This window comes from Boleophthalmus pectinirostris, unplaced genomic scaffold, assembly GCF_026225935.1.
Source record: "Boleophthalmus pectinirostris isolate CB_2022bp ecotype Guang Dong unplaced genomic scaffold, ASM2622593v1 HiC_scaffold_19, whole genome shotgun sequence".
NCBI lineage: Eukaryota > Metazoa > Chordata > Actinopteri > Gobiiformes > Gobiidae > Boleophthalmus > Boleophthalmus pectinirostris.
Genome location: NW_026571140.1, coordinates 3,879,385 through 3,902,596, shown reverse-complemented (window position 1 = coordinate 3,902,596; position 23,212 = coordinate 3,879,385). Strand labels below are relative to the sequence as shown.

Below are 23,212 nucleotides of genomic sequence, written 5' to 3'. Positions count from 1 at the left end.
ATCAAAACTTTATCCTGATGTAATGTCCATGAAAGAGTTAGTCTGTTGTACGTACAAAAAAAATCCACAATTCCAGCCTATAAAACGATTAGTATTTTCTCACACTTTGAACCCTGCGGCAAATAAAACGATGCTTCGAATATGTGGACGGATTCTTTGTTTGGTCTTTGTCCATACATATAAATATATGGTCGGTGGTTTCTCAACACAGCGGATACAGTTACACATGGATCTAGAGTTCACATGAAGTTGCGACACGAGCTTGCGATATTGTCAGCGCACTCAAATAGTTTATTGCTGTGTGATGAAATAAGTTATGCTGCTAAATGAACATTAGTTGGGGGGATACGTCTTACCCGTCTGTGTAAATGACGAGAAGAAAAGCTTCAGTGAGTCGATGGTGAGACGTTGGTGACTGACTCGGTGCAAAAAGACAACAAAAGCTTTCAGAGGCGATAAAAGCAGACAGCCCGAACTTGAAAACATTCTTGAAGACGTGGACACCTGCGGCTTATTTTCATGTGCGGCCGATATATGTACAATTCTAAAATTTTGTAAAAAATTTAGTTGATGCAGCTTTTATTCAGGTGCTCTTGGAAAATACTGCACAGTTACCACACCTGTAGCACCCAGCTAAAATAGCTCTAAACTAGAACAAAGCAGTATCATAACTAGTAAGTCAAAAATACATCTGAAAACAAGATGAATAACCTGATAAGTTTTCAAATCTTGGCCAGATCAGAGACATGTGGGTCCAGTCAAGTGGTAACGGAGGGAAACAGGCAGATTTTTGACATTCAAATGTCTCTTATTCAGAAACTAGAGGGACTATTGAAATAAGTAAAGTATCAGAATGTAGGAAAGAGTTACACTCCAACAGGGTCAAGTTAAACCTGTGATATTCTTTCAAGTTGTTGACAAAAAATTTTAAAAACTCATGTCAGTAACGGAGGAAATGAAATATGCAGCACTTTTTGGGCAATAAATCCAAACAGTGATAACTCTTGGTTCTCACTTACATATCCTTAACAAACTGGTTTGAATATTTGCTTCATATAGTTTTCTACCATATGGTACAAGATTAGGTTGAAAAACCTCTTACTTTTTGACTCATGAGATTTTTTATTAAGAAAGGTCATGGTAACGGAGGGAAAAGTAACGGAGGGAAAATTGTGCAAACAAGTAGAAGGTGCAGGATTTTACATCATTTGTCGCTTTTTTCTTTTGAATACTTTAATATTACTTCAAAATGAAAGGAAACTATTTCTATAAAATATGTCAGTCCTTCCAAGCTAAATTTTTTATCATTTTAAATATTTGGGGAAAAATCATGTACCTTCATCAACAGTTCAAAGATGGAATAACACAAGATATGATGAAATACATCCATTTATTGACATGATTTGCAGGTCTTTGAAATTTGAGAAATAATTTTTGTTCCATGTTTCATACATGGTCTGTTTAAAACATATGGAACTTTAGAACCAAAAATGGTACAGAAAAAAGGTCAACAGTTTCATAAACTAGAGTACATATGTATCTGTTGAATACATTTTTATATCAGATGCATTAACTTGAATTTCTGGCCTTGCTGTTTACTTCTGCTTGACCGGGGCCCATTTGTAGATGCACCTACAAATAATCACATCACCTTTACCACAAATGTAAGTCAGAGTTAGAGACCACAATGTGTGTACAGAGGTGATAAAATTACTACTACTATACTGTGTCTGTACAGAGGTGATAAAAGCACTACTACAACACTGTGTCTGAAGTCCAAGGCCCTCCCCAAGGACACTCTCCTCAGATCAGTCGCCTGTGAAACTCATGCTCCCTCCTTCTGGGAATCCTCACTCAAACAAGAGAACCGGCTTTAAGTGGATTTATTATTGTCTAGTTAGAATACAATCTGTGCTTTAGAGCAGCAGTTCAGTTTTGATATGATGTAGTTGGTGGATATCCCTGACATTTACATTTACATGCACACTACAAATCTGATTATTATCTGTTATCTGGAGTTATCAGATTATTAAAAGGTCGATGGGTTTACACACAGGCCAGGAAAACAAGATAACTGGCCTAGTCCAATTTAAACAGACTTTTCAAAATGTATATAAACTGGGAACTATGATTGAGGAGTCGTTAACACATCTGGAGAAGCCAACATGTACTCTGTTACCTACGGAAGCCGAGAGGGGTCACAACAAACGCAAACGCTGCAATAAATACAAATGCGACAACACAACAAAAAGCCACAACACACCAAAAAAAGCCACAACAGAAATGACCGCAGGACTCTATTTTAATGCAAACGCTGCAACAAATACAAACGACACAACACATTAAAAAGCCACAACGGAAGTGACCGCGGGACTCTATTTTCCGACGGACTGATCAAGCAGCAAGTGAAGAAGAAGAACTACAAAATGAAACGAATAATGATAAAACAATAAATTACTTTAACTTACGTTTCCAACTTCTCCGTTCCTTTACTTTTCACGTTGTAGTTCTTCTTCTTCACTTGCCGCTTGATCGGTCCATCGGAAAATAGAGTCCCGCTTCCATTTGTGTCTTTTTATTGTTTCCATTTTTAATGTGTTGTGGCTTTTTAATGTGTTGTGGCTTTTTGATGTGTTGTGGCTTTTTGATGTGTTGTGGCTTTTTGATGTGTTGCAGCATTTGCATTTGTGTTGTGGCATTTAGTATTTGTTGCGGCGTTTGCATTAAAATAGAGTCCCGCGGTCACTTTCGTTGTGGCTTTTTTTGGTTGGTTGTGGCTTTTTGTTGTGTTGTCGCATTTGTATGTGTTGCGGCGTTTGCATTTGTTGTGACCCCTCTCGGCTTCCGTAGATACCTGATGCATGTCACAGCACAGTTCAATTTACATGAGGCACAGACATGGAGAGGCATTCAACTGCACGAGGTTAGAAACAACCAGGCAAGTGAAAGTGAAACTTACCACAGAGAGCAAATAACTTCACATCACTTATCGCATCATTTATCTAGTTATCTAAAGGTGGAAACACCCAAACCATGAAAAAAGTGTGACTTATAGTGCAAAAAAGAGCAAACTAATGCGGCAAAAACAAAAATGAAAGAGAAAATGGTTGAAGATTGAAGGAGTTATTTTAACATTCATTGAGCATTGTCTTCCAAACGCAACATTTACTCTAAAATCTAATCAAATCCAAACACTGAAGCTCAGATTTCTCTTAGGCATGTAAACACACAAAATTATCTGGTTTTAGATCCACACAGCTGCACAGTGGGCCGCCATACCCTAATGCTTTTGTTGTGAAATACTTTTTTTTTTCTCAGTCTTTTCCCAGTGCCCCTAACCCCAAACAAGAGAACATGGAACACAAGTAAAGCCGTGTACAGAATCTCGGAACACGCTTTCTCAGAAGTGATGTGATATAACATGTTGGTGGAGACAAACAGAGATCTTTTCTGTTGTCCTCTGAGGTTGTGTTCATTGTGTGAGGAAGCAGAGGCACACAGATTACTTTTAGTGGCTAAAGTCGCTCTTATGCAACGTCTCATTAAGCTCCAGCGCAGATGAATGGTGTGGAGCTGTAAACTGCTTATGCCTGTGTAGATTAAAGGCAGATTATCATAACAGTGTGGCCTTGGAGCGCTCTGAGGACACGGCGCTGTTAATACCGCGCTCTTGTTTATGTGCGAGTGGTTTATGGCTCACATCTGGGTCAGAGGATGGTTATAAAGAGCCTATATTACGCTGTTTTCTGGTTTACAGTGTGTTATAATGTTGTTTCCTCATCACAAACAGACCTGGAGTTGTGTTTTTTTGTTTCATTCACACATGTTGAACACACAAACTCCATACATCCTCACTAGAATCATTTCCAATCTCTACTGAACTAAAGGTAAAACACATCGCCTCATGACATCACAAGATGGAACAGAGCATTTTCAGCTTTGGAAATGTAGACAGACTGATAATATTCAGATTCAAGAGTCAATTTTGCTTAATATAGGACAATCCCTGTATCATTCATTTATTTGTTTTTCAATATAAAACCAAAGAAAAGGAAAAAAACAACTGTTTTCTTCTTATTTGTCTCCAAAACCAAAATGAAAAACAGATAATGATTTTTTTTTTTTTTTTTTCAGTTTTCAATTTTGTGTTTAAATGAAAAATGGAAAAAAACGGATAACGGCCATTTCCCGTTTACGTGACTTCTGTGACTACGATGCCGGGCTTTTGCACTGCATATGGACTGAACCAGGACTGATCCAGGTCCGGGACCAGATCGGGACCAGACCGGGACCAGATCGGGACCAGACCGGGACCAGAGCCGGACCAGAGCAGACTCTGAGCTTTGACTCTGAGCCTCCGCAGGGTCCGAGCCTCAGCTTCGAGCTCCGGCCCTGCCATGGGCTCTGATTCCAGTCTGGTCCCGGACCTGGATCAGTCCTGGTTCAGTCCGTATGCAGTGCAAAAGTCCGGCATCGTAGTCACAGAAGTCACGTAAACGGGAAATGGCCGTTATCCGTTTTTTTCCATTTTTCATTTAAACACAAATCGAAAAACTGAAAAAACTATTCGTTATCAGTTTTTTTCATTTTGGATTTGGAGACAAATAATGAAGAAAACTGTTGTTTTTTTCATTTTCTTATTTTTGGTTTTATATTGAAAAATGAATGAACGAATAATACACAGATTTAGGACCTTTAAGCTATCAACAGTAACTCAACAATAAAGAAATACAGATACATGGGATGGGATGATATTTGATGTAATCATTAGGCCTGCAGTCGTCCAAAGAAATTCTTGATCGACTAAAGACATGTTCTGCCGTTCGATTCGTCGACTAAAAAGGGCACATGACAAAAGCTCTGAAAACTGTTCCATATCTCCATGAATGTGACCCAAACTGCACTCACAAGACTCCACCTGCAGGGGAAGTTCCTATTTATGTAGGAAAAAAGTACTAGGAAAAAACATATTTACATAAAGACAGATTAAACCTGAATCGTGAGTTTAATCTGCTTTTTCACACATAAATACCAAAAAATTAGCGGTGGGACTTGATTAAAAATGTACCTAATTAATTAAAGGTTTTGTAATGAATTCATCTCAATTAATCACATATTTGCCTTACTCATTTTCTTCCTGAAGCCTGTCATTTATTCGAGTTTGTTCTCTCTCGTTTGTTCTCCAACGCTTCAGCAGTTTTTGTGCTCGCTGTCACATGTTTTTTATTTAAATTGTATCGTAGGGTTGAGGTGCTTCTGTCATAAATTAGGAAACTCTTTTCTGCACAGTTTGCAATAAACAACGCCTTTGTCAATACTTCCATCAGGTTGTTTTTTAATAGAAATGAAACATCCAGCAGACCGAGAGTGTTTTCCTGCTCCACTGTTGTAGTCAGAACTGTGTGCGTCAGTATAATTTTCTTACCATGACATGGTGCACTGACAAATGTTCTGTGTTTTTTGGCAAATTGCGATAAAATGCATTCATATTTTTAATGCTTTATTTTCTTTGTAATTAATAAATCGTAATTAACACATTGATGTCTCACGCTTACAAAAAATACCAAATCACTTTCTGCTGTTGTCCCATAGATCATTTAAATGAGATAATCAGTCGACTGATGCTAATTTAGTTTGACTCAGACTCCGTATGACTAAAGACTCTTGAGCCTGAGTCATCACATTGAGAACGTGAACCCTCCATATTCTGTGTGACTGTATTGTACTGCACCACACACAATACTCCAGATGTTTATTAAAGCAGCAGAAATGGAGGTCAAGGTCAGACGTGTTTAGATAACATGTTTACAGCCCCAGTGTGACCCTGAATGTACAAAGAACCATAAAGACACACACACACCGCACTGTAACTGGGTTATAAACAACACACACACACACACACACACACACACACACACACACACACAAAAACATACACACACTCACACACACACACAAAACATATACACACACACAAAAACATAAACACACACACACACACAAACATATATACACACACACACAAAGACATATACACACACACACACACGCACACACAAACTAGAGGTGAGATCGGGCCTAAAAAATCCAGCCCGACCCGACCCGGCCCGCGGGTATTAAAACCCGACCCGGCCCGAGCCCGACCAATTAACTTGATTTGCAGGCCCGAGCCCGAAGCAAACCCGAAATGTCATATTTTATTTGTGACTCGGGAGGAGGAGCAGTGCTCAGCGTCGAGGTGCCAGTCTTTTTGCTCTCGTATGAAAGCAAAGTGCCACATTGACGACATTCAGCGAAGCCAACGCAAGTTTCTGTAGCATTTTCAACAATCAATTTGAAGCTTTTCCACACCTCACTCTTACCGGTGCGTGTTTGTCTTTTCAGTTCTCCTGCCTTTAGTTTAACTTCTTGCTCCTCCATATTGGGGACACCAGGTCAAAATAGATGCAGACTTGCGGAGGGGAAGATGATTAAATGAAGAGGGGGCGTTCACGTGCGCAGAGCTCTGGCTCTGCCGATCCTGTTTAGTAGTTAAATAGCAATTACATTACATTACTTCTCTGTTTTATCCATATTATTTATTTTATAACAAGTATTCCTTAGTTTAGTATCCACACATCGTTTTAGCATACATTTTATAAACATATATTTATTTGAAGCCCGAGCCCGACCCGACCCGAAGTAATGATTGACATTTTAGACCCAACCCGAAATCGGGCTTGGGCTCGGTCTTAAGATCTTACCTCTAACACAAACATATACACACACAAACATATACACACACACACACAAACATATATACACACACACACAAAGACATACACACACACACACACACTCACACACACAAACATATACACACACACAAAAACACACACACACAAAGACATATACACACACACACACACACACACAACACACACACACACACACAAAACACACACACACAAAGACATATACACACACACACACTCACACACACAAAACACACACACACACAAAAACACACACACACAAAGACATATACACACACACACACTCACACACACAAACATACACACACACACACAAAAACACACACACACAAAGACATATACACACACACACACTCACACACACAAACATACACACACACACACAAACACACACACACAAAGACACATATACACACACACACACACACACACACAAACATACACACACACACACAAAAACACACACACACAAAGACATATACACACACACACACACAAACATACACACGCATGTACACATATATACACATGCACGCGCACACACAGAAACATACACACACATCCACACATATACACACAAAAACATATACACACACACACACACACACAAACATATATACTTACACACTTACACATTGGGTTTCCATGATTCTTGGGAACATCACATTCATTTCCTGGAGGTTGATTCTAGTCTGAACCACAGTCATTACTTGCTTAACCTTTTAACCTAAACCAATTTTAAACCAGAGCTGAACTTTAAAACATGTCGTTGATCAATAATAAAGGATTTACATTAGAGGGACATTATATTTGTCTCCGTAATAGAGGCAGGAACCCATGATGTCAGTGTGTATAATGATACTTGCTCACTCAACACAAAAATGAACAAAACACAGAGTAACATGTTACAAATAATATACTGATAAAACCTATTTATTAATAACACTACATTTGTGTAAATTGAAAAATCTGAAAGATACTGAATGAATGAACGTTGGCACGATTAAAGAACCTGATTTTTTTTTTTTTTTTAATGCATTTGAGTAAAATGTGTCTTTCCACAGTACAGAGCAGCTTTTGAGATCAAAATAAATCCCTCTGTACTGTTTAAATCTAATGGTAAAGTATTTTATTGTCCAATTACCAGGAAGTGCGTGTTAGCATGCTAGTTGCCGTTGGCTTTACTACCACAGCAAAACTCCGCTCCTGTCTGTGACAGTTATGAAAAACACTTGTAAAGTCATGACAGTGAATCATTCAGATGCTTTAAATGCAAAAGGTAAATGAAGAAGAACTCTGGACCACTACAAACCGTTTAACGCAAACTGTTTCTGCAAGACTCCTTGGACTTGTCTTTTTATGTCATAGTTGTTTCATCTTCTCTTTCCTGGCAACCGGCACATGCCCACTGCTCTGTACTTATTTCCTTCTTCAATTATATTTTCTTAATTGTGATACAAGTAGGAATCTGCAGCGTTGTGTAGTCATTTTGGTACAAATGAAAAAAAAATCCACTGTAACTTTTCTGTTGGAAGGTCCGTCAAACACTTTTCTCCGTGGAGATGTTAGTGATTTCACATGTGGTGTGCCCCAGGGCTCCATTTTAGGCCCTGTGCTTTTTAACTTGTACATGCTCCCTCTTGGTGGTGTCATCAGGAGACATGGAATCAACTTCCACAGCTACGCAGATGATACGCAGCTTTACATCTCCATGTCTCCTGATGACACCAGACCAATGGATGCTCTTTTTAACTGCATTCTAGAAATTAAGTCCTGGATGGCAGAAAACTTCCTCCAGCTTAACCAGGACAAAACTGAGGTTTTAGTCATTGGTCCTGAGGCCCAGAGAGAGAAACTTTTACCCAAATTCCAAACACAGTCCTTTAACCCTTCTCCTCAAGTGAAAAACCTGGGTGTCATTTTTGACTCTGAGCTGACTTTTATACCACACATTAAGAACATCACAAAAATTGTTTTTTATCACCTAAAAAACATAGCCAGAGTCCGCCCCATTCTCTCTCGGGCCAACACAGAGACACTGATGCTTTTATCACCAGTCGAATAGACGACTGTAATGCCCTGCTCTCTGCTCTTCCCAAAAAGAGTATTTCAGGTTTGCAATTATTACAAAATTCAGCAGCACGTGTCCTGACGAGGACCAGAGGGCGGGACCACATTACACCGGTTTTAAAATCACTGCATTGGCTCCCTGTGTGTTTCAGGATCGATTTTAAAGTACTGGTTTTTAAATGTCTTAATGGTCTTGGGCCTTCTTATCTTTCAGAACTGCTTTTACCTTACGAACCCTCGCGGACCCTGCGCTCCTCCGGCAGCAGCTCCTGCTCATTCCCAAAGTCAGGACACACACTCACGGAGAGGCGTCTTTTCAGCACTATGGCCCTCGTCTATGGAACTGCAGCCGGAGGAGCTCAGGGCTGCAGAGAACGTTCATGTTTTTAAGAGCAGGCTCAAGACCCACCTTTTTAGCTTAGCTTTTGATTGAAATCTTATACTTTTACTTGTTTTTATTGTACACATTTTATTATATTTATTTATTTTAGGCATATTTTTTAGGATTTCCAGTGTCTCCTCTGTAGGAGCCTCTGCATCGGGAGTGGAGGTCAGCTGTGGCTGCTGGGTCTGTCATGTGGGCTCCTGGTGGAGGGATGGTGCTTGGGCCTCAGGTGCCTGGGCTTCATCTCTCCCCTGGCTCCTGTGGTGGTTCCTGGTGGTGGTGGACGTCTCTCTGCTCCCGGTGCAGACGGCTCCTCTGATGGTGCTTTCTCAACTGGTTCGCCTGTATTCAGCCTCACATTTTATTGTGTCCGGTTATGTATTTTAGCGTGTGAGAGTGTGTGTGTGTGTGTGTGTGTGTGTGTGTGCATGTTTGTGTGTATGTGAGTGTGTGTGTTTGGGTTGTTTGACTATGTGGGGTTGGGGGTGCGGGGGTTGGGTTGGTGGGTGGTGGTTGGGTGGTTGGAAATGCGGGACTGTTTTTAATCACTGTAAAGCACTTTGTGTTGCATTTTGTATGAAAAGTGCTTTATAAATAAAGTTTGATTTGATTTGATTTGTCTGGAATGTTTCACAGTGTAGCTGATGATAATGTGTGTGTGTATTTGTTTTCATGGTAATAAGTGAGAAAAAATATTATTTTATCTTTGTTATTAGGTTCTTTTTTCAGACCAAGAGTTTGTTTTTCATACCTGACAGTTTCGACAGCTCACTAGTGCTCTTCCTCAGAGTGGTTTATTATTATTTTATCTGTTCAAATATTAAGATGTATCAGAATAAATATTAAGATGTGTCAGAACACCGTTCTTCATTTCAGATATTTTATTTGGAAAAATTATTTATGTTTATGAGTTATGAGAGTGAGAAATAGTAGCCGTGAAAGAGAGAAAAAGACGTTAGAAACAGAAAAAGTCAAACTTAAAGAAACACTATTTAACTATCGCTCGTGATGTATAAGCGAACACGGTAAATATATCATTTTGAATTCTGTATTTTATGTGAAGCTGAGACATTTTCTCTGTCTGAGAATTTTATTTTCTCTTTCACAGTGTTCACTGTGTTGTCGAAGATTAACATTATTGTTTTTTGAGGTATTTTTGAGCTCTAAAACCACCTGTAATTGAATAAATGTAAAATAGAGCTGTTTAATGCCATACTGTGGAACATTCCAGGCAAAGTGAAGTCATTAATGATGCACTGGTGTCAGAAAAACGCACAAAATGTCTTCTTCATTATGAACTCGTTCTGTTTCTCATGTTTTTATGCAGTAAAAATCAGGTACAGCCACTTAAATTCTGGCATCTCCCGTGTTTTCCATTGCACCGCTTGCCTGATGTGTGTGTACGTGTGTGTGTGTGTGTGTGTGTGTGTGCACTTTGAGCCTGCAGGTGTTGCCAGGATACCCGCGAGCCCTGAGCTGCATGTTTTGATGTTGTTTTGCAGAGCGCCCCCTGCAGACGGACAGGAGCCTCTCGTCAGAACCAGGGGCCGAGCTGGGCCAGATGGAGTACCAGCTGCTCAAGTTCTTCACCCTGCTGTGAGTAACACACACACACACACACACACACACACACACATGCAGCGCTGGCTCAAAGGCACAAAGGCAGAGCACACAGGAGGCAGCAGCTGACTCACTCGCTGAAAACGCCACAGGAGAGAAGGACGGAGGGAGGGAGGGAGCGAGGGAGCGAGGAAAAGGACAGGGCGCTATTTTCGGACTGGATATTTTTAGCCTTTTTCCGCTTAATTAAGAGGATTTATCAGAGCGGGCATCAGACGCTTTGTCCCTGCAGGTTGTGCCCTCCAGCTCCGCGGGCACCCAGCTCTCTGCACAGTGCCCACTTTGACATGCAAAGTAAAACCGTGTACAAAAATAAGTAGTGCACTGCAAAAACTCAAATCTAGCCAAGTTAAGATGACTTGAATTAAGAAAGTTTTATCACGAGTTGAGTCGATTTCACTTGACAAATGTAAAATGTAAAATGATCTGCCAGTGGAATAAGACTTTTTGTACTTAGAATAAGTAAATACATCTGGATATACTTAAAATAAGAAAAACAACATCTCTTTGCACTTAAAATAAGAAATAAAATCTAATGTTGTTTGAATTCAGAAAAACACATTTATTCCATTAGTAAATCATTTTACTTGTCAAGTTGAATCTACTCAAATAAAGTCAAATGTTCGTAATTTAATTCATCTTAACTGACCTAGGTATTACTTTTTTCAGTGTGTTGTTCTGAACCGATACTGATACTTGGCCTTGGTGTACTTGCCGATACCGATACCAGTCCGATACCACAGTGTGAAGAAGTACACTTAGGCTACTTAATTTTGTAACATACAAGAGCAAAAAATAAATCATAAATCTTCTAAACAGCTTTTTTTTTTACTTTGTTTTTATGAAGTTTAAGATACATACAGTTTATAAGATAAGATAATCCTTTATTGTCTCCCATGGGAGAAATTTGTCTTGGGACAGAGGTCACCTGCTTTATCAAAAAACCACACAACACAAAGCAGCACATAAACAAACACCATTGAACAAAAATAGATACGAGACCAAATATGACCACGAGTGATGCACCAACAAGACCTTTAAATTATTCTTCACAGTCAGTTACAAATACCATATCGACTTGGCAAAATCTGGTTCTGTCAGATTTCAGAAGCTCGTGGGTCTCGTGGTTAGTACTTGGATGGGTGCGACAGTGGGCGCCAGTGGGAATAACTGTCATTTTGTCCTTAGGCAAGACACTTCACCCACATTGCCTCGTAAGAAAGTGGTGTGTGAGTGAGTGATGGTGGTGGAGGGAGGACGGAGGGGTTGATGGTGCAGATTGGCAGCAGTAGTAGTTTACCACCACTGAGTGCATAGTGAATAATGCTCTGTAAAGCACTTTGGGCATCTTGAAAGGTGCTATATAATTGGATTGATTAATTAAAAAAAAAAAAAAAAAAAAAGAACAAAGCTGATAACACATATATGCAGCTGTACAAGTACAATTAGAGACCAAACAATATAGAAAAAACTATATTAATAACAGAAACAATTATACATATACAATTATAATAATAGATAAAAAATCTAAATAAAATAATAATCATCATCATCATCATCATCATAAATAATTCAATAAATAAATAAAAACATGCTAAGTTTGTTGGGATAATATCACAAACTTGGGAGTCCATCTCAAAGAATAAGTGATTTGATGAAAGGCTTTTTTAAAGAAATGTAAGAATAGATAAGATTTTGAGGACTAAAATATGAATGAAAGTATCATGATCTTGACGATAAGTAGTGTTGATTTAAGCTGTTTTAAGCCCTTTAATTTTCTACCAGAGTGCAGATAAAAACAGCGGTGAGGTCTGTAAAAGACGCTCATCCTCGGAGCACACGGATGATTCTGCAGAGTCATTAAATGAAAGTCCGACTTAGCGCTGTGGATGTTGTTGCTGTTCTCGAGCTTCACTCTTCTTCTTTGACCAAGTTGAGCGTCCACACTAAAGGCTGAACGAAAAAAAAGAGGTTACGCAAATGTTTTTTATCTGTTATTATGAGCATGTTTTAAGTGTCTGCAAAATCTCCACAGTCTCTATTTGATTCATTCATTCATACTATAATACTCCCTACAACTGTACACCAACTCACCCTTATGTAAAGATAATACTCCCTACAACTGTACAACACTCACCCTTATGGAACAGTAACAGATAATACTCCCTACAACTGTACAACTCACTTATGTCACAACTCCTTATGTAACAGATAATACTCCCTACAACTGTACAACAACTCACCCTTATGGAACAGATAATACTCCCTACAACTGTACAACAACTCACTGTACTTATGTCACAGATAATACTCCCTACAACTGTACACTGTACAACAACTCACTCTTATGTAACTCGATAATAATACTCCCTACAACTGTACTAACAACTCACCTTTATGGAACAGATAATACTCCCTACAACTGTACAACTGTACAACAACTCACCCTTATGGAACAGATAATACTCCCTACAACTGTACAACAACTCACTCTTATGTAACTCCCTACAACTGATAATACTCCCTACAACTGTACAACAACTCACCTTTATGGAACAGATAATACTCCCTACAACTGTACAACAACTCACCCTTATGGAACAGATAATACTCCCTACAACTGTACAACTCACCCTTATGGAACAGATAATACTCCCTACAACTGTACAACAACTCACCCTTATGTAACAGATAATACTCCCTACAACTGTACAACTACTCAACTCACCGTTCACCAAACCAATATAAGAAACTACTGAGGGTAAGCGTCATCCTGTGGGGACATAAATAAAGCGTAAGTGGAGTCTGGTCTTGTAGCGTCGGGGGTCGTGACTGCGGGGGGCGCTCACACTGTCCTTCACCCTCTGAGCCGACCATCCATCCATCTCACTTTATGTTCCGGTCGTGTCCATGTGCCGCGACCTCTGACCTCTGCCCACACGACACACACATATTACCGTCTGTAGAAACCGCAGCGCCGTTAATCAGTGGACTTTTTTCATCACTGACTCATGTCCTAGTCCTATAGCATTATTTTTTTGTTTTTTTCAGAGTAGTAGTTTTAAAGGCTCCATATTACGCTATTTTCTGATCTATGTTATAATGTTTCCTCATCACAAACAGACCTGGAGTTGTGTTTTTTTTGTTTCATTCACATGTTTAACACACAAACCCTGCAGATTTAGACACATTTTTTCTCAAACATGAAACACTCAAACTGCTCTACCTTGTGATGTCATGTGGTGATACAGGAAGGCCTACACTAATTTTTTTAACTCCATACGCCTCACTAGAATCAATTCTGGGTCAATTTTAGACCCGGAATTGCCGATCTCTACTGAATTTAAAATCAAAGGTAGCGCTTAACACACAAACTTCTCTCAAATGGAAAACGCCCTGTTCCACCTTGTGATGTCATGTAATACAGGAAGTGCTCCATTGTGTTTTAGGGTGCGTTCACACCACTAGTTTGATTACCATATTTTCTGGGCTGTAGGGGGCGCTCTTAAGCCTCCAACCCCATCAAAAAATGACTGCGCGCTCCACAATCCACAATCCAGAGCGCCGTATACACGAATCCACTCGAGTGTCCCAGCACGACTTCAGTAAACTACAAAGCCGCACCACCCGCAGAACACACAAACACACACGGAGCAGACAGCAGACCGCACAGAGAAACACACCCACAGACACACTCATCACTCCACGCCGACGAGGAACGGAACGGAGGAACGAACCGAAAAAGCGAGTGCAATGTGCCACTTCTAGACACAACTGAACAACTGAGTCACTGTGAACACGCCGACAATCCGTTGGTCCCAGACAGCACCCTCCCTACACGCCACAACTGAACAAAGCCCAGAGTCACCGTGAACGAACAAACAAACAAAACCACTCACCCATCACACTGTTGGGTTTCCTTTAAAGTCCGGTGCGGTTTATTTGTGAAAAAAGATTGAAAACTGACCATTTAATGACAGTGCGCCTAATAGCCTGGAAAATATAGTATTTGGTCCAAACTCAATTCGGGACAGTTCTGAGCCTGCCCTCCCATGATGCGTTTGGACCTACTGTCTATGGTTTGGGCCCAAGTTTGCGTTCCTCACCACAGGGACCGCACCAGAGTTCGGCATTGGGTGCAGAGTCAAGTGAACCGAGACCACCTTTTTTTTTTTTGAGGTCTCGGTCCACATGATTTAGTGCAGATCTGAGTGCGACTGAAGCTTTCACACCAACGAAAACGAACCGAACTACAGGCTTTTTTAAATAGAACGTTTGGTGCACCCACTGCTGTCGATGTGAAAGCCCCTTTAAACTCCATACACCTTCACTGAAATCATTTGGATGATTTCAGCCCTAGAATTGACCATTTCTACTGAACGAAAGATAACTTGGAAACTACCACTACATGACATCACAAGGTGGGACAGAGCATTTGGACCTTTGGAGATGTAGACAGACTAATAATAAAGTGTTACTCAAACATGTGTGAATGAAACAAAACACAACTCCTGGTCTGTTTTTGAGGAAGGAACAGCATTAAAACATGGACTGAAGCTCCCAAAAGTCCATTTTGTGAAATACAGGACCATTAATAATAACATGAATAGAGTTATAATGATTTTATTTGGTTATTTAGTAATCATTATTGTTGGATTCAGTGTTGTGTTAAATGGAGTGACGGATAAAATACTAAAAATGTGTACTCACTCAAAAGTAGTGGCTCTGGATATTCCTGTTGTTTACGTTGTACTTTACATCAAAATATCCAAAAGGTAAATCCACAAACAACATTCATTTTGAGCTGCCGCCATCTGTATTTAATATGACTGACCTACATAATGTTGTGACGTCATCTGAAGCACAGCAAAAATACAAATAGTCATATTTTTTTAGTCATATTTGTTAGTCTTTGGGGCGTTAGAGTTTTTTTGTTACATATATTTGAATTCAGAATGAACAGAAAACAACAGGATAGGAACAACATTTAAGCAGTAAATATAAAATTAACATTTACAATAAGACAACAGACACAAGGAGCAGCATTTACTTTTTAGTGAATTAATTTTTGCTTTGTTTTATTTAAATGTTTCTATATTAAAGCTGAATTTTGTATACATAATTTCATATTTCATTCTTTTACACATCTTTTTGAGTACATTTTATATTTGAACACTTTAAAACGGTATGAAGGCACAACATATAGTCTCCATACTCTCAGAACATGTACATTTAACAAAGAAAAAAGAAAAAAAAAGGAAAAAAAAAGAGAACAAAATGTATCTTCAGATATTAGACAAAAACAAAACATATACACATTATAAATACTATTATTGTCAGTTGTAATTTGGCACCTTACAAACAGTGTGTAAACTGACAGTGGATCTACAGTGTTGTTTTTTTCTGATAGAAAATAAAGCTGGAGTTTGTAGTGAGGGGAGTTGTCTGAAGGATAGTGTGCTGCCTCCCTCTTGTGTCCGGCGCTGGTATTGCATGTTGTACAGTCTGTGTTTTGTGCTGCTGTTTCAGGATCATTCTGCTCATCCTGTCCTCCTGTTACCTGGCCTTCAGAGTGTGCAGTCTGGAGCAGCAGCTGTCCTTCCTCAGCAACCCCAACCTGCCCCTCCGAGACAGGTGAGCCCCTGCCCAACCCAACCTGCCCCTCCGACAGGCCCTGCCCCTCCGAGACAGGTGAGCCCCTGCGCAACCCCAACCTGCCCCTCCGAGACAGGTGAGGCCCCTGCCAACCCCAACCTGCCCCGAGACAGGTGAGCCCCTGCCAACCCCAACCTGCCCTCCGAGACAGGTGAGCCCCAACGCCAACCCAACCTGCCCCTCCGAGACAGGCCCCTGTGCCAACCCCAACCTGCCCCTCCGAACAGGTGAGGCCCCTGCCCCTCCGAACCCCAACCTGCCCCTCCGAGACAGGTGAGCCCCGCGCCAACCCCAACCTGCCCCTCCGAGACAGGTGAGGCCCCAACGCCAACCCCAACCTGCCCCTCCGAGACAGGTGAGGCCCCAACGTCAACCCCAACCTGCCCCTCCGAGACAGGTGTGGCCCCAACGCCAACCCCAACCTGCCCTCCGAGACAGGTGTGGCCCCAACGCCTGCCAACCCCAACCTGCCCTCCGAGACAGGTGAGCCCCTGTGCCAACCCCAACCTGCCCCTCCGAGACAGGTGAGCCCCTGCCCCCCTGCCCCTCCGAGACAGGTGAGCCCTGCGCCAACCCCAACCTGCCCCAACGCCAACCCAACCTGCCCCTCCGAGACAGGTGAGGCCCCAACGCAACCCCAACCTGCCCCTCCGAGACAGGTGTGGCCCAACGCCAACCCCAACCTGCCCCTCCGAGACAGGTGAGCCCCTGCGCCAACCCCAACCTGCCCCTCCGAGACAGGTGTGGCCCCAACGCCAACCCCAACCTGCCCCTCCGAGACAGGTGAGGCCCCAACGCCAACCCCAACCTGCCCCTCCGAGACAGGTGAGGCCCCAACGCCAACCCCAACCTGCCCCTCCGAGACAGGTGTGGCCCCAACGCCAACCCCAACCTGCCCCTCCGAGACAGGTGAGGCCCCAACGTCAACCCCAACCTGCCCCTCTGAGTATGGCTGTCAAAAATATAGAAAATCATGTATCAGTTCTAAAAAAAGTCACATTGACAGGACAGAAAGGATCTTTCCTGAATGCCTTTAGAATGACCTTGAGCTGTATCATTTTATTTGTACACATGTAAGGGAATTGAAAAGAAAATAATATGATTTAATGCTGAAAATCACATTGTGTTGTGTGAATAGAGATTGTTTTTTTATTATCATCGTGGTATCGGAATTGGTATTGAGCATCGAGTATCGAGTCAATTCCTTAATCTCAAATTTGAGAAGTTTAGTATTGTGATAAGGCTTCCTCAGAGACACTTGAGGTCTTCTTTTTGATTTTTAATATTAAATCAGACTAAATTCTTTCACCCAACACTGTGCAGCTTCAGTGCAACATTTGGAAAAACTTCAGCAACTGGCAAACAAATTTGGACTTGATACCAAAAATATAAAGAGGAAGGCTGATTATGCAGGACTAAAGGATCTGTTACGCCAAACCGTCATTCGAGGAATCTGGGTTTCCAAACTTGTTCTCCTTACAGACTTCTTGGAGTTTTTCCACAAACTTGCTCGACCTTCTCTTCAGATGTTGATGATGGTCTACCAGATCCTTTAGCCCTAAATAATCAGCCTTCATCTTTAAATTTTTGGTACCAAATTTGTTTGCCAGTTGGTGAAGTTTTTTCCAAATTTTGCATTGAAGCTGCACAGTCTTGGGTGAGTGTGTGTGAGCAGATTCCAAGACACAAAATGACTCTTGACTCTTTGGGAGTGAACATCATGACAATAAAACAGTAAATATAAAATCTTGATCTGTTTCTATACATTCTGTGATAATTTTAGGTTATTTCAACAAGAACTGCCAAAAGTATGTCAATTTTTTTGGCACACCCTGTATTACAATATACCAGACAGGGTTAAATGAAACTATAGTATATTGGAAGTATCAATGATGAGTCCACAAAGTGTGAGTTTGAGTTTACTGATGTTTTTATCTGTGTCTTTCTGTATCTCTCTGGTGTAGGTAACCATGGCTGTCCTTCTCCACCCTGTGCTGCCCAGACTCAGCCCTGAGCAGCTTGAGCCACACAGGGACCTCCACCTCCTCCTCTTCCTCCTCCTCGTCCTCCTCCTCCTCCTCCAGGCTCGTCCAGGCGTCACTGATCACTTGACTATGCAAACAGACTGAGTGTGGATGTTAGGTTATGAATGTGAGACATAGCTAACCTTTGCAGTACTCGATGTAGTCAGGAGTTACTGTGTTTGTGTTCCATTTGTTTTCTTGTACATTCACTTAAAGGTCCTATATTACACCAAATGGATTCTTGTGAGCTTTAAGACAGAGGACAGAGTTAGAATGATGTTACCTCCTCAAAAACATACCTGGAGTTGTGTTTTTTTTTCAATTAGTAGTAGTTTCTTCTGTTATTTTGCAGGACTAGATCTACAAACTACAACCCCATGGATCATGACTGAAAAGGTTTAGGCTGAAGTCAAAAGTACTTACATACAGTGTTGGGGAGTAACAGATTATATGTGCCTGAGTTACGTAATCAGAGTACAAATTATGAGTAACTGTATTCAGTTTCAGTTACTGTTTCAGTGAGTGGTAATTGGATTATAGTTACTTTGTTGAAATAAATGGATTACACGGCGGTATTTTCCTGTTTTCACATTTTGGGCTAAACCAGAACTAAAACCAAGACTAAACCAGGACTAAACCAGAACTAATCCAGGTCTAAAACAGGTCTAAACCAGGACTAAAACCAGGACTAAACCAGTTCTAAGCCAGGACTAAATCAGGTCTAAACCAGGACTAAATCAGGTCTAAACCAGGACTAAATCAGGTCTAAATAATATGACACTAACAGTAGGTGGACGTATTTTAAGGCAGCAGTGATCTCATATAAAAATCATTTCTCTATCAATAATATTTTTAATTTGGTTAAGTAAAGACTGGACTTTTTATTGTCTTTTAGCAGATAAAACATCTTATGTTAAGATTCTAGTCTTTGTTACTTTACAGCAAACAAAAGTCTGTTCATGGAGACTTGGGCTCAACAGACAATTTGAAGAGAACAAACATGAATTTTCAGGATGTGGTTGTTACATTCATGTAGTTAAAAAAACAACAACATGATAATATCAAGTAATCCAAAGTATTCAGATTACATTACTCACTTTAAGTAATTTAATGGATTCCATGACAAACTACATTTTGAGGTATGTAATCTGTAATCTGTAGGGGAATACATTTGAAAAGTCACCTTCCCAACACTGCTTACATGTAATGCCTAACCCTGTTAAACGATGACAGAATTCCAAGAAAGAAAAGCAGCGTTTGAACAGCAAGTTTGCATTTACAATTTCATGTACGACTTACTGTAAATATAAGAGACAAAATATAAATTAAAACAAACTAAATTTAATGCAGACATGTCAATTTGGCTCGCGATATAATTATATTTGACCCGTGAGATCATATCAAATCTGTATTAGAGCTGCCCACCAGCTACAGATAGACTATAGAGACATTATTTATTTAAAATGTTGTTATTATTTTATATTATACTTGTCCTGGATTCAATGTTTAAGCAAAACTATTATTAAACATTTATTTTAATAAGAAAAGGTTTGACATATCTCGAAAAAAGAGAAAACATCCAGATGTTGTTGAAATTTTTCAATAAATATTTAGTTTGGCCCACGAATTAATCCCAGTTTTTAATTTTGGCCTCTGAATTTTGAGTTTGACACTCCTGAATGAATACATAGATCATTCATTCCAGAGCTCTATAACTGTCTAAACATAACGCTTTATACTCTTTTTAAAGTGTTCAACTTTTTTCAATCATCACTCAGAAACAGAAATACTATCACTTTTTTCCCTTAGTTTTTATATTTTCATTCACGCGTATTGAAGGAAGTATTTTATTATTATCTGTCTTTATCTCCAAAGTTCAAAATACACTGTTCCACCTTGTGATGTCATGAAGTGCTAGTTTTCAAGTTAACAGCTCCTTTATTATCTTAAATTTTGATTCAGAGATTGGCAATTCCAGGGCGAAAATAATCCAAATGACTCTAGTGAAGGTGTACGGAGTTTAAAAACACAGTGAAGCACCTTCTGTATCACCACATGACATCACAAGGTGGAGAGTGTTTTCAGTTTTCACAACTCCAGGTGTGTTTGTGATGAGGAAACTACAGTACATTAAAACACAGATGAGAAAACAGTGTAATATGGGCCCGTTAAGGTGATTTTCTGAAGAAGCCAGGATCCTGTGAGGATTTACTTGAAGAAAGATCTCAGAAAGACGGCTGAAAACGAAAACGAAGCAATGCACTTTTCCAGAAATGTGATATTATTGAAATGTAAATGTTTTGGATATATTTTGGTACTTTCTTTTGAAGGGAGACACTTGACGACGTGTGAGTGTTGGAGTTACTGCGAATGGCGTCCTTATGCATTTGGTATCATGTAACTGAAATGATTATATAACGTGTTTGGTATTAGTACTAACTCAGTGTTTAGTTTGTTTGCATTTTGTATGTTTTAGTCACCAAAGACTTTGAACTAGGCCTGTCACAATAGCACAGAAGAGGATGTGTTTGGACAGAAAATGGAATAACTATAGTTTGGTTTTATTTCTGCAAAATCGTCAGTGTCCAGTGAGGTTCAGTCCTACTTCCTCGCGGCGGTATCCCAGGTGTGCCAGAGTAAAAAACGCGAGAAGGAAACCACAAAGACATGTGTACGAGCGACAAAACACAAAGCAGAACAGGAACAGCTCAAATCGCTTAAATTTCTTTCTAATAAGATGTTTTATTAGGACATTTAACATCAATAACCAGTGGAATGACATGGAAGAAGTATTTGATTTTGTTACTTAAGTAAAAGTACAGATACCAGAGCAAAATCATGCTCAAATAAAAGTAAAAATTTCACATGCTTAAGTAAAAGTATTAATGTACCGTATTTTTCAGACTATAAGTTGCACTTTTTTTCATGGTTTGGGTGTTTCCTGCGACTTAAGGCCAATTTACGGTCCAGTGTCAAATCATCTGCGTCAACCGACGTGCACCTCCGAAATTTTCTAACTACGCTTTGAAACGACGCAGACGATAAGGGCTGTGATTGGTCCTCGCTACTGCCGCACCACATACATCTCCTGTACTCCGCTTTCCTTTCTTTCAATATATACTGAGAAATAATGTGTTTAATGCAGCTTTGTAAATGTTTAAGTTCTACAGAAACAAACTTAAAAATGCATGGCTAACATAAAGTAAGTGCTCAAAAAAACAGCTTGCTCCTTGTGTCGTTGATGCGGTTCAGCTTCTGTCGGAGTAAAGGACACGACTCAGTGGAATATATGTGTCACAGTTCTGCCTTTTGGTTACATGTTTTCCCCAGTCCAGCTCCATTTCCCAGTCTGTTCCGGTCCTACTTTTGCTACCTCCCTCCCTTTCCTACAGCTGCCTCTCATTCCCCAATCAGCCCAGGCTAGGTTATATATATTCCTTCAGCTCATTCAGTCTTTGCCAGATTGTCAACCTGTCAGGACATACACTCAAGCTTTCCCTGAACCTCTGTAGCTCTGTACCCAGTTGTTTACATTAGTGCAATTCGACAAGGCGACAGCGGCAGTGCGCGTTGAGTCGACGCAGAACTATACTTCACCCTTTAGACTCCGGTGCGACTTATATATTCAAATTTTCAGACTGACAGTCACAAGAGGCTCTAGTCTTGTGTATCAGTTTTCTACGAGCGAGAAATTTGTGAGGGACTGACAAAAAGCGAGGATGGAGAACACAACTTCACGGCAACTGGGAGGGTGCACCATGAAACTGGATGATAAAGCGTGGACTTCAGTGACAACTGAAGTTGCGCAGAGTTGCTCAGAAATGACACTGAGCCTGAAAAATTCAATGGATTTAGTGATTTATGCTCTAGTTATCTGAATAACTGTTCATATGTGACCTTAACATATTAACGCCGATTCAGTCTGTTGTTCTCTGTTCTGTTCCAAAAAGTGCAACTTATACTTATACTTATAGTCCAGTGCGACTTATATATGTTTTTTCTTCTTCATTATACATTTTTTTGGCTGGTGCGACTTATACTCCGGAGTGACTTCCAGTCTGGATAATACGGTACTCGATTTTGTTACGTTTTGTTAAGTAGAAGTACAGATACCAGAACAAAAACATACTCAAGTAAAAGTCAAAATATCACATGAAATAATCTACTTAAGTAAAAATATTAAAGTCCATGTTTTAAAATGTAATTTAAGAGTAAAAAGTAAAAGTATTTCATGCAGATTTTGAGCTCTAATAAAACTTCAAATATAGTGATTTTCTTAAAGATTTGTACAGAATTTTGTGAAATAGAAACAACTGAATAGATTTCTTCTGACCAGTGTAAAAGAGAGAAGCACATTTTAGACTGGGACAGAGCAAACATCAAGACACGTGCCGACGGGATGATAAACCAGGACGAAGGGGCATTTTTTACTTTCACACACCTGGGATTGTGTCCTGAGGAAGTGCGACTGCAGATGGCGCTGTCGTCCTGCCTCCACTGGAAGCAAAACTTGTATAAATCAGCTGAGCAGCACGTCATAGCGACATCACGTGACTCCGAGAAAGAACGCTAGTGAGAAGTCCAAACTGTCAGGTATGAAAACAAACTCTAGAACCTAAAACGTCAGTGATAATCCCAGTACATGACCCTCGTATTGATACTTTGCAGCAACATCACACTGGAGGGTACCGCGTGGACGTCTA

The 23,212-nt window shown here is 40.2% G+C and overlaps 1 protein-coding gene across 3 annotated transcripts in view; it reads left to right on the top strand.

Moving 5' to 3' along the window:
* The window catches only part of gramd2aa (GRAM domain containing 2Aa), a 49,357-nt gene that overhangs the window by 25,281 nt on the left and 864 nt on the right, over positions 1 to 23,212 (top strand). Inside the window, exons 8-11 of one of the 3 annotated variants that reach the window (XR_008632324.1) lie at positions 10,713 to 10,806; positions 16,360 to 16,464; positions 18,450 to 23,102; positions 23,178 to 23,212. The exon at positions 23,178 to 23,212 is cut by the window's right edge and continues 864 nt beyond it. Coding sequence is in view for 2 of the 3 variants with exons in the window: in XM_055154864.1 (XP_055010839.1) it covers positions 10,713 to 10,806; positions 16,360 to 16,464; positions 18,450 to 18,453 (203 nt within the window). In the remaining variant the exon portion in view is untranslated. Of the gene's footprint in view, positions 1 to 9,039; positions 9,626 to 10,712; positions 10,807 to 16,359; positions 16,465 to 18,449 lie in introns of those variants that run through there. The other 2 variants (XM_055154864.1, XM_055154865.1) reach the window with 2 other exon arrangements.